General features: G+C 50.3%; 4 protein-coding genes across 4 annotated transcripts; 2 read left to right on the forward strand and 2 right to left on the reverse strand.

Moving 5' to 3' along the window:
- Window positions 1-234: 234 nt before the first annotated feature.
- On the forward strand, window positions 235-3993 carry LTR84_008369 (uncharacterized protein; the record flags this gene model as incomplete). Its single annotated transcript, XM_064851915.1, has 3 exons — window positions 235-240; window positions 294-417; window positions 476-3993. The coding sequence occupies 3 exons, from the start codon at window positions 235-237 to the stop codon at window positions 3991-3993; spliced, it is 3648 nt and encodes a 1215-aa protein (XP_064701820.1).
- A 1156-nt stretch (window positions 3994-5149) lies between these two features.
- LTR84_008370 (uncharacterized protein) lies at window positions 5150-6616 on the forward strand (the record flags this gene model as incomplete). Its single annotated transcript, XM_064851916.1, has 1 exon — window positions 5150-6616. One exon carries the CDS (start codon window positions 5150-5152, stop codon window positions 6614-6616), a length of 1467 nt encoding a protein of 488 aa, XP_064701821.1.
- Window positions 6617-7212: 596 nt separating this feature from the next.
- On the reverse strand, window positions 7213-9367 carry LTR84_008371 (uncharacterized protein; the record flags this gene model as incomplete). Its single annotated transcript, XM_064851917.1, has 3 exons — window positions 7213-9131; window positions 9188-9267; window positions 9333-9367. The coding sequence occupies 3 exons, from the start codon at window positions 9365-9367 to the stop codon at window positions 7213-7215; spliced, it is 2034 nt and encodes a 677-aa protein (XP_064701822.1).
- Window positions 9368-10085: 718 nt separating this feature from the next.
- On the reverse strand, window positions 10086-12201 carry LTR84_008372 (uncharacterized protein; the record flags this gene model as incomplete). The annotated part of the gene is made up of 2 exons (XM_064851918.1): window positions 10086-10576; window positions 10650-12201. 2 exons carry the CDS (start codon window positions 12199-12201, stop codon window positions 10086-10088), a joined length of 2043 nt encoding a protein of 680 aa, XP_064701823.1.
- Window positions 12202-12313: the final 112 nt, after the last annotated feature.

Raw genomic sequence — 12313 nt, forward strand, 5'->3', positions numbered from 1 at the left:
GCTTGGCAACGAGGGTCAGGCCGAGTCCGTGGTGGCTGATGAGCGCATCGAGACTTGGAGTGGATAGATCAACAATATAATGATCGACCTGTCAACGCAGTGCCTTTTAGACCCCTCTCGGATTCCAGTGACTGTCAACGCGCTGATTGAGCTGTCGCCATGCTTCACAACTATGTGTAACGCTCTCTTCAGTGCTGAACCTCTTTCCCCAACGCACTACACACCACGGGAACAATGAGTGTATGATCCTCTGAGATCCCAACCTTCCACATGCTGAAAGACTGACTTCGTAGGTCCACCACAATGAAAAAGGCCAACGATATATGGAACAGCTCGATGCTGCGCGGACTGCTGCGGCTTGGAAAGATGTGCCTGAGTTAATACGAAAGGTCGCAAAGCACGCTTCTGATCGCAAACGTGTGTACATAGGTCACGCTGCCCATTTTTCTGACACTAACCTTTCTGTGGAACACAGGCTTACTACAGGTCGCAAGGGCTGAACTCGATGTTGCCAACTCTATATCCTCCTCGACTCGCAGACCCAATACTTCCGACTCCGCACAACCTTCTCTCCAATCTCTTTCCTCGCTGGAAGCAGACATCAAGACTGCGGAGCATTCGGACGAAGAGGGACTCCAAGGAAAATCATGCTTGCTTTGGGCGAGATGGATAGGAACACAGCAGAAAGGCTCCATCACTCCAGGACTGGGCTTTGAGCCCTCGCGAGCAGCTGCTGACGCGAGTTCCACTTGGACAAAGATATGTGTGGTGAAGGCTGTCTATATTCAGGGGATGCTTCTAAGCCACGATGGGCGGGCAAAACAGAGTAACGATCTATTCCAAACAATCTTGCCATGGCTGGACTCCAATCGTAGCCTCGTGGTCTCCACACCACAGCTGCTTTACTGGGCGCAACAACTACTTGGGAGGGTGGCATTGGGCACCAACCCACCAGACTCGGCTTCTAGTGCGGAGTTTAACGATATTTCGGATTTCAGACTACAAGCTTTTCGCCATTGGGCAGTTCTGACCGTGAAGAACAAGCCCGTTGCAAGCTCTAGTTATGGCAATACTCGCGGCCACTTGTCCAATCTCGCGATGTGGAGGGCATATTACAGATTTGTATCAGGGGTCTTACATGGTCAGCCAGGAGCTGCTGAGTATGTTACAATCACTCCGTCCGATCTGGCTGTGGAGATTCGTCGGGTGGAGACGTCTTACGAAAGCGAGCTCCTTCGGCATGTGCAGTTCCCAAAGGCGACTGAATCAAACAAGCCAGTGGAAGACTGGGTCGAGGAGGTTGTCTCAAATTGGCAGATATTGTGTGGCCCGGACTGGACGGAATCTGATCTTGGTCAAGGCGGCCGCAATTCCTTTGGCAGAAATGTGGTGGACATTTTATATCGTGCAGCTACCAAAACGTTCCACTCGACACTCATTCTCCGGAGACTGTTCCAACTTCACAAATCTCTTGCCGATTTTGACCTTGCTTATAAAGCTCTCGACACCTATATTGAACTGATGGACAGGGGAAGAGCAAGGGCTGCCAAGTCCAATGAACTCGATCTAGGACAAGACACCAACGAGCTGTTTCTGCAAACGATTGCTGAGGGCATTGAAGGGCTTTGTTCTCAAGGGGCGCATGCAGAGGCTGAAAAAGCATATGGTTTGTGCCTCAAAGTTGAGGACATTCTCGATGAGCTTGCATTGCCGGTATCTGACATAACAGCAAATGGAGTGCCGGGTGTGAATGGACGAGTGAATGGAGAACAACATTCGCAAACGTCCTTGCCGCCTGTCGTGGCTGATAGTGTCTATCGTGCTATTGGTGTGGGAAAGTCTCAATGGGCACGGTGGACTCCTTTCAGCGAGAATCGAAGCTCTTTGCAATCCGAGGCTATCGAGGCTCTTCATCGTGCAGCCTCACTTCATCTATCCCCCTCTCAGCATTTGAAAACACTTTTTGCACTGGCTCGCCTGCTTGCGGAGACTCGAGAAATTGACCAGTCAATAGCGATTGTGAAGAGAGCACTCGCGTCTCGATTACCGGAGAATGACGTGGATGACTCATATCGAATACAGAGAGATCTCATACCGTTCTGGCATTTGCTTTCTTTGTTGCTTACGTCAAGACAAGATTTTAGAACAGCGGGACAGAGCTGTGCAGCGGCATTTGAGCAATTCGTCCCATCCAGTATCATATTTGGAACTCCTTCGGACGGGTCGTTTGTCGCCGAGAAGAAAGTGTTTGAGGCCCGAAAGAGCGGGCTTGTTGACAACATGGAAGGCGATGAGTTGAGAAGGATCATCGAAATCCGAATCACCGAACTCGCATTGACGGAGTTGAATGAAGGCCACGAGCACGCGGTGAATAGCTGTAACGACTTATTAGGGCTATACTCGCGCTTGTTCGGGCGATTGGGCGGTCTCACGAGTCCTGATAACACTTCAAGAACAAAGTTGGCGCAACCCCCAAAAAGCTCTGCGGGAACTGTGAAAAGTTCACGTGCTAGCCTTTTCTCAAGGAGGAAGGTACCGCAAACAAATGATGTGCATACTGCCCCGAGGACGACCAAAGATTCATCCATCCCAGAAGAGGCGACTCGTCCAAACACACGAGCTACGCAGGCGACCGATGCGCCAACTATTCATGTCACTGATGAGGATGACGTGCCATCCCCGCACAAGCACCACTTGTTCAGGGCATCACATGAGCACAATAGAGATGGGAAGCATGACTCGAGTGGCAAATCGCAAACACATCGGAGTCGACACCGTCTATCACGGTCGAGGAGCGGCAGCAGGAATGAAGAACGGACAGGTCATGGATCTCGTCCAACGAACAAAGAGAAGGATCCGACGTCAACAGCCCCTGCGGGACCTCCCCTATCAGAGCTAGACAAGCTTTCATCGAAGGAAGTTCCTGGAGTATCCCCTGAAACAGGTCATGATACGAGTGATGAAGCCAAACAGCCATTGAAAGCCGTACCACATAACTTGGGGTCACATGAAGAAGTGCCACTCCCTGTCAAGCACGATGGACAGCCACCCGAGCAGGATGTCAGATTGCCAGTCGGGCGATCAAAGTACTCTGCAGGAGAGTTGGCAACTCGATTCCCGCGAGAAGTAGCACAAAAACAGGCGTGGACTGTTTTGATCAAAATCTGGTTGGTGATTGCCACGCTCTACCGGAGGGCAAAAATGTTTGAGGATTCTCGAGAAGCGTGTGACGAGGCGGCCAAAGTAGCACTTCGAGTCGAAACTTTGATTGCAGGTGTCGAGAGTTCAGCGCGAGCTTTTCGTCAGTCGGGCTGGGGAAGTGGGGGCAAGAGCTCGGACGAACTGTGGGCCGATGTCTACTACGAACGTGGGGAGCTGCTTCTGGCAATTGCTCATGAGCGCGAGGAAAAGGAGGGAGGCGATGTTTCTCCAGGGGTTCGAGAAGCAGTGGAGCAGTATGAGCAGTGTTTGATGTATTTTCATGATCACGCAGGAGGAATTGTGGGTCTCAGCAACGTTCTGCTGGACTACTACGAACGAAAGGTCGACCTTGCAAAGAGAGTTGACGGAGCCACCTCACAATGGGGCAAGGGGAGTCCTGCAAATGGGGAAGAGCATGTTGAAGCTCGACCCAGAAGACATCGACAAGACATATCCCGACTTTCGGTCGATGAAACCGGTGCCAACGGTAATCTGGAGAACATGATCGGCTCGAGCAGCCACTCACAGACGGTCAAGGACGATGAGCTTAAGAAGACACCGGAAAATCTCAATCGTCTCGCCGCTCGAGATCGGGCGTATGGACTCCTCACGACACTGACCAAATTGGGGACTGGATGGGATAGCTCAGAGGCATGGCTTGCATTGGCCAGAGCCAACGAATTGGGAGGAGAAGTTGACAAGGCAAAAGAAATTCTATGGTGGTGTGTCGAGTTGGAGGATACACGACCAATCCGGCATTGGACCAACATTGGAGGTGGTTATGTGCTTTGAGGAGGTGCTGATTAAAGCGCTACATACTCAAGTGCCTAGGTAGTGGTCATTGAGATAGAATAAATTACGAATACTCGTGACAGGATCAATCGGCGTTTCGATTACATTCTAGGTCGTGGTATGGAAGCATGACTCGTCGCATCGGCAATCTCGGAATGTGTTTTATGGAGTGGATGAATCAAGAAAGCTGAGATGGAAGGCCGTGCCAAGACCAGATCGGTGTCGGAAACCCCAGGCAAGACCAGGCCCCCAGGCGTCCCAATCATGGTCGTTCCCGGCTTCCAGCTCTCAACTTTCAAGGGGGCTGTGGCTTATAAGTTATCACCCAGGGCCAATCGCCACATGCCCCAGGCTGAAATTTAACGAACGAAGCCTGAAGGGGCATATTTTTAGATTTGTGCTCCCCTCGCATCTGCCACTGCAGTGGTACATACCTCGTAGTTTCAGCCTGGTCAGCTTGTCCTTGTTGAACAGTTGAAGAAGAAAGATGAATTGACATAGAGATAATTGTCATTCATGTTCCTTGATCATGATACATCCGTCCCAACCGAAGGCCACGCAGTTGATGATGTGCCAAGGAGGACCGATTCACCATCAATGACGACCTCAATTCCTCAACACTGAGGCTGGCTTACATATGGAGGACTCGTAGGGACCATCGGCCACGCAGCTCCGCGTCATCTCCCCCATCACCGTTGGCGAGCAAGGCAAAGCCCTGAACTGCCCATCTCCGCCACACCCTCCAGCCAACCACTCTCTGCAATTGTTCGGTTGACTGCATGTTGCCAAACGATCACCATGCCTATTCCAGGCTACCATGGGTCTTCTAATTCCCCGTTTGGCTTTAACGAAGCCAGACTTTGGCGGGTGCCATGCTGCGCCTTCCATCATCGCCGCCGGCTACCGAGTGACGCCCGTGGCTGATTAAATCATTATCATCACAATGCGATTTCGTCCTCACATCTTACGAGTACTTCTCTGTTCATATTCCTTGCTTTCACCTCCATCCATATTGGTGGCTCGCTCGTTTTCCATCCTTGGCTTCACTTCTGTTGATACTGGTTGTGCTCTCATTTTTATATTCCTGCTTTTCACCTCTTGACACTACACATAAGCAGACCACCTTATTCCTGCTTGCTTCGACATCCCTCTCATCATGAAGTCAACAGCCGTTATGGCTGTCGCAGCCCTCGTGGCGCCTCTGGCATCCGCCATCCCACTACTCCCTCGCTCAGATAATGCCCGAGTCATTTCATTACCCATAGAACGAAGGCATGTCCCAGACATTCTAGCCCACGAACGCCGCCGCTTAGGTAAACGCCAAAACGTGGTGGAACAGATCCTCGACAACGACCAGGCCCTATACTATGCCAACCTGTCGATAGGCACTCCCCAACAAGCCCTCCGTCTGCACATTGACACCGGTAGCTCCGACCTTTGGGTCAATACTGCCGATTCCACCTTCTGCTCTTCGTCCCAAAATCAGTGTAACGGTGGTACATATTCCTCCAGCGCCTCTTCGACCTACAAGCTTGTGAACAATGAGTTTAATATCTCATACGTTGACGGCTCCGCGGCGCTTGGCGACTACGTCAGTGACACACTACACTTCGGCGGAGTGACCCTCGAGAACTTTCAGTTCGGTATCGGCGAGACGTCCTCTTCCGAGGAGGGTGTTCTGGGAATCGGATATACTTCCAATGAAGTCCAAGTTGGTCGAGCAGGATTACAACCCTACCCCAACCTACCCGCAGCCCTGCTTGAGGCTGGTCACATACGATCAAATGCCTACAGTCTATGGCTCAACGACCTCGACGCTTCAACCGGCGAAATCTTGTTCGGCGGCGTCAACACCGCAAAGTACCAAGGGTCACTGGCAACGGTACCCGTGATTCAGACTTATGGCGGATATTACGAACTCGTCGTCGCGCTGACCGGTTTGAAAATCAACGGTCAAGATCTATCCAACTCCAATGCACTCCCAGCTGGTGTGCTCCTGGACTCTGGTGCTACCCTCACCTATCTCCCCAACGACATCACCTCCCTGATCTACAACGAAGTTCAAGCCGTCTACCAAGATAGTGTCGGTGCCGCGTACGCCGAGTGCACTCTCGCCTCGTCCTCGGCGACTCTCGACTTCGAATTCTCCGGCCAGACCATCCGCGTTCCGTATAACGAGCTCTTCCTCGACGCCGGCACCGACAGCCGTGGCAACCCCCTGACCTTCACCAACGGCGAGCAGGCATGCCTGTTCGGCATCGCGCCCGCGCAAGGCGGCATCTCCGTCCTCGGCGACACATTCCTCCGCAGCGCCTACGTGGTGTACGATCTGGCCAACAACGAAATCTCTCTTGCGCAAACCGTCTTCAATGCGACCGCCAACGACATCCAGGAGATCGGCACCGGCACCAACTCCGTCCCCAACGCCACTCCAGTCGCCAGCCCCGTCACATCCGTCGTCGCTGAGAGTGGCGGCGCGCGTCTCGGCGGAGCCACGGGCACCGCCACCGGCGGCATCAACAGCCCAACGGGCGCAAGCGGTAATGCCGCTTCCATGGACAAATCCGTGCCGCTGCTCGGCTTGTTCGTCGCCGCAGCACTCGCGGCCCTATCAGCCTTGTGATTATCCCCGGCGTTGAGCCCACGAATGTACATACATACCGGCAAACCGTCTTTTTCTTCTGTTTCTCCAACTGTACCCACGCGACCCACGACTTGAACTTGTTTTTTGTTTCTGTTTCTGAGCCATTGCATAGCGACCCGGTGTTGTGTTTACCTATTACTACTACTACAAGGATTTGGTTTTAGCGGTGCTGCATATTACATGTATATACGTCCGAGTACATATCTCACGGCGTGGCGTGTGGGCGTGGCGTGTGGGGATGGCTGAGGGCCCTACGGATGGCTTTACGATCGACCGACAGAGTCGATGTAAGAGTTGAGAGACATATATAGATAATCCCAAAGAATATCCACAAAAAGATCATGGTTCCTTCTTACTTCTGCGTGATCCGTGTGAAAAGGGAATATAAAAATAGCTTGCTCTAATGATGCGAATCGGTGGCTCTACAACAAGTCATAGGTATGGGAATAAATGGAGACAGTGTAGGGGAAAGAACGGGCTCGGTCTCGAAACTGAGTATTGAGACCGGAGCCTTAGTCAATATGTTATGTATCAATATCTGTACCCTTGGTTATTATCCTTATGATTTCTATACATCAGCCAAGACCAACACTAGGCTTCGAGCTCCCCACTTTGATGCCTCGAGAAGTGAATGCTGCCGGAAGAATCGAATTGGTGCTCGGGCTGGACCGCCCTGACCCAACACTCTCCGTGTCCGTGTCCCTTGCTGGAGCATGGTGACTACGATGTTGCACCTGTTGTGCAACGGTAGGGGATGTTCCTGCTGCTTCGACTGCACGTGCTGTTGTTATGGCGGCACCAAAGTCACCTTCCCTGTTCTCGACGGGTTGCGCCTGAGAGCCATCGCCTGTCTGTTCCGCTTCGTCTGGGGAAGTTGATGTCGCGGACTCCTTACGGCGATCGTCTGTCCCATCTCCCATGACAGGGGTTTGGCTGTGCCGGCTTGACATACTTTGGAATTGTTCAGCCCAAGTCATGGAGCTATTACTACTATTGGCGGGATGGCCAGATTGACTGGGGCTTGCTGTTATCGGACGGCTGTTGTTCTGATATTGGTACTGTCTTTCCCGTTGCTGCTGGGCAAAGGATTTCAACTTAGGTGTTCGTGGTGTATCATTGGCACCGTCATAGTCAGAATACGCGCCATCATCTTCGGACCATGGAGTTGTACTACCACTATTCTGACGGCGGTGCAGGTGAGCTGTGTCAGCTATTGACAATGCCAAACCTTTTGGAATGCCATTATTGCTTTGCCCGAGGGAGTAATAGCGCAATGCTTCCAGAACATGAGGGAAAACCAGTTTGTCAACGTCCTGTGCCCACAAGAAATCCAGATGCTCAAAATGTGGCACCTCTGTTGCAATTGTGTGTCGAGGAAGCTCCTTAAGCATGACACGAATATCGACCAGAGAATCACTTCCACCATAGACTAGAACAATAGGAGTCTTGATATTCCTAGTGGGGAATTTCGCAACCTTGTAATAGCGATTACTGGCGCCGATAGAGAACTTGTTGGATCCGTCGTCATCATACATTTGGAAAGACTTATTGCGGATGATCTGGAACCAGTGGACAACCATCTTGGTACTTGTGAAGCTGTACAGATGGGGATATGCGGCGAGTTTCTGTTGTACAGTGATGTTCCGTCCATACCAAGCAAAAAGGAAAGAAAGCGACATATCGATGAGACGGACAAATATAGGTGGGTAAAGTATAGACTGCCACATGGTAGCTGAAGAGAGAATCGATTTTCGTCCGAAGGCCAGGAAAAGTACATCTGGGCTGGCTTTGACTAGTGAATCGACAATACCGTTGCTGAGACCGGCTGGTGACATGGCAGGTGCCAAAGCGATGAAGAGATTAACTTTATCATTGAGACCTGGATGGATCGAAAGTGTCGCAAATGCTTGTGCTGTTCCTTGACTGAAACCAATGTAGGAAAGAGAGGGCTGTGCTGTTGTGTTAAGGATATAATCGATAGTGTCTGGAATATCGTGAAAGGCGAACTCGTCCATGGAAAAGTTCCAGAACCGAGCAGAGGTAGGAGAATAATTAGTTGACTTCTTGCTGTATTTGTTACCACGGTTGTTGCCCAACCACACATCATACCCCTGCTTCGCAAGCGTGAATGGAAGACATCGTTCTTCCTCTGTGAGGCATACCCAAACCTCGCTATTCATGAGAAGGCCATGATGGAGATAGACCACCGGTTTGCGTATCGAGTCAGGGCCGGCGTTGACCCTGGTACCATTCTGTTCTTCACCCTTGCGAAAAGGCAGCCTGTGTACACCTAACAAATAACCATCTCCTGTTTGTACAATATGTTCCTCGGCATAGTATCCGAACAACCCACAGAGTTCTGTAAAATCTGAACAGGTTGCGATTGAACTGTATATGGATTTTCTTTCTGACCTAGCCTGTTTCGATTTCTGGGAGGACAAGCGATTGAAGAGTTTCTTGGACGTATTATAGCAAAAACGAATAACAGGTTGAGCTGAGAATTCGTTAGTCTCTGTGGTAGAATGTGTTGATGTGGGAATAGATTCGTACGTAGTCCAAGGGTAATAATGCGAACAAAGACTTCGAGTGAAACGAGAATTAGGGATCCAACCAAGGCAAGATACTCGCGCCTAACCGGGCTGTCAGTATATCCAAGAGTTTGTAGTCTTCTGCCCTCCCATTTACTGGCACTCACCAAAACAGTCTTCCAATAAAAGGGACTCTCGCCATGATACACAACAGCCTGGAAATCCAAGACTGGCAAGAGATGAGGGTGAACAAGAAAGCGATGAAGCTAGATGAACATCAAGAGCCATGAAAAGGGCCTTGTGTGGCCAGAGAAAGTCGTTGAGCGAAAACGCATGAGATAAAGCATGGTTGAAATGGCGGATTGAACGTATGGTGCTGGTACACCAATTAATTGACGATGAAACCTTAGGGAGGGTCCTGGTCTATGCACGTCATTTGGTCGTAGTTGCCGCTTTTGGGGCGTTCAGATTGCGATAGGGAAGGAGCATGTGCCTTTGCTTTGATCGAATCCGGAAATTCAGCCGGAAGTTTCACGTGATACGCTAGTGGCTTTTTTTCGCTCTTTTTCAACCTCGTCTGTTCGCAGCCTTCTTCCTCTCTTCTTCTTCTTCTTCTTTTTTCCATATTGAACAACGCAAAAAACCAACGTTCCTGTAAAAGCGTTCCTACGAGGTTACTACTGTGATCCCATGAAGTACGGAAATCGTCTAATGGAATGGAGATCAATTATAAACGCAGCCGATCTTGGGTGCAGTGTCAGTCTTCCCTTCCGGGGAATTTGATTGGGATTGCAATGATTAGCCGCACATCTTCTTCTTCACTATCATCATTGCTCAAGCCGCGAAAGGCCATTGTAATATTACAACTTGGGTATCTCTGGTCACTAGAAACTCATACATCATGATGAACCCTCGGCTCACTACTTCCTCTCCAACCAACCCTCAATCTGGTCCACAATTTCTGCTTTCTTTCCTGCAACGGAAATCCCCTTGGCCGAAGCAAAGTCCTTAAGTTGGGCTACAGTCAAGCTTCCTAATTTGCCCTGCTCCCAGCGTTGTCTGATGAGAGCTTCGCTGTTCCCGTCTCCTCCCTCAGCCTTGACCTTTTTACTCCCTGTGGCAGGGTCTGCTGATTTAGGGTTGGGTGTCGGCCGCTTCGAGCCTGTAGGGACCGTGTCTGGGTTTTCCGCTTGATGCTCCTTGAACACTCTTTCCAAGATAGAACCCCATTTAATTGCCTCATTTCCCACCCTCTTGTCGATTTGTTTGTGTTTTGGCACTGTCTTGTCTTCTGGCTTGTCTGGCACTTCCTCATCTAGTGCCAAGGCCTGGAGGATGCGGTAATGCCATTGTAGACTCGGATTGGGGTATTTCGATGGGTCATAGATTGCTTTGGGGAGGTTTAATTGTTCTGTTGCGTATTGTCAGAAAATTCTCATCACAAGTAGGGGACATTTCATTTGATAGAGGTGGGAAAGACTTACGAATGATCGGCCGCATAGCATCCACGAGCATGTCTGGAGCTTGCAAAGGGGTCTTGTTAGTGGATGGAGGATTTTGTCGGATGTCGTCTGCGAATGGTAGCGGAATCAGATGCAGCCCCTGCGGAGCCCCTGATGCAGAGATAGCCGCAGGGTTTGTCTGGTCATCCTTTCCCATCGAGGCCACTGTCGGCAAAAGTGCCGCCAATACAGGAGTGGCATTTTTTCGTGGAACAAACCAGGTCAATCCAAACAATTTGTCTTTCTCAAGCTTGCGGTGGAGTGCACTGTAAGTTCGAGTACTTCCGACATAATCTTCTTCTGAAGGATAAAGGAATGTCGAGTTCTTGATGTTTGCCCAAAATGGCAGCTTTGCAAGTGGTTTGAAACCCAATACGCGAATAACGGGATCTCCAAAATTTCGAAGTTCTTTTGTCTCTTCATCAGAGAATGTGATCTGTTCCCCACCAAATTTGTAGGCTCTTCGAATGTCGACCTTCTGAACTCCCTTGCCACCCTCATCAAACTGTTGCGTATGTCCTTTCACGATCTCTGGGACGGAACCTCCAACATAGATGTAGGTACTCCGTGCCGGCTTCTGATGTTTGTATAGCAAATAACCCTTGACCGAGATTTTGAGAGTCGGGCTAAGCTCAAGTGGTACGGAGGAGAACAAGGCACGCTTGGGAGTCACTTTCGATGCGATGGTGGTGAGAAGAGATTGTAGGAGTGTGATGCCATCTGCTGATCCAGAGATGAGCTTCGAACCGTCACCACCGACGGCAGATGCTGGGTTGTACGCAATTGCTTCGGGGTCCGTCGGGGAGGATTTATAAACAATGTCATCGTAGAAGATCGAGGTGTCGAACTTGTGGTCGGGGGTGGAAATCGGAAACAACTCAATCAAGACGCCCAAGTCATAGAGATCTTTGGCCCTTACGGTGGCTTGAGATCGGGATTTTTCGTTCTTAGAATGTGGATTATCGTTGTCTGTCACTATGAAGAGTCGCCGCGAGGTGAAGTTTGCAGCGTTTTGTTGGAAGATTTGATTGGCACAGAAGAGAACGCTATGCATCGATACTGGTTCCTTGGAAGGCTTGAAGATAGCTTCAGCTTCAGGAGATTCAGCCTCGGTCAAGCGTTTCAGCTCTTTCACAGCCTCTGCTTCAGGAACATCGAGTTCAGTGAGAAGGTAACAGTGGGGGAATGACCAACCACCGCGAGAGTTTTCATCCTCGTCGTAGAACTTTGTGGCTTCAGTATCGTACAGGACGATCCCTATCAAATCTTTTGGGTTGGATATAATGCGCTGCTGCATTAGGTGGTATGCACATTTCAAGGCAGCCAGAAGTGGAGAATTCTTGTCGTCGTTTTTCGATCCAGAAGATGATGGAACCTTCAACATGGAAGCACTGACTTCAATGGCAAACAAAACAGCATCCTTGACTGTCTTGTAGCCAGTTTCGTCGACTTCTTCCTCATCATCGTCATTTTCATCACTGCGAGTCGGATCATCCCCTTCTGCTTTGCTCCGGTAGGGTATGTTATCACCCATTGTGCATAGATTACGGTGGACAAAGTTGCGGTGAGGATTGGAAAGCAAAATGTTGACTTTTACCAGGAGGCCGAGACGTCACTAAGTCCGCCTCCCCAGGCAGCGTGAAGTC

This window comes from Exophiala bonariae, assembly GCF_035927105.1.
Source record: "Exophiala bonariae strain CCFEE 5792 chromosome Unknown scaffold_31, whole genome shotgun sequence".
Classification (NCBI taxonomy): Eukaryota; Fungi; Ascomycota; class Eurotiomycetes; order Chaetothyriales; family Herpotrichiellaceae; genus Exophiala; species Exophiala bonariae.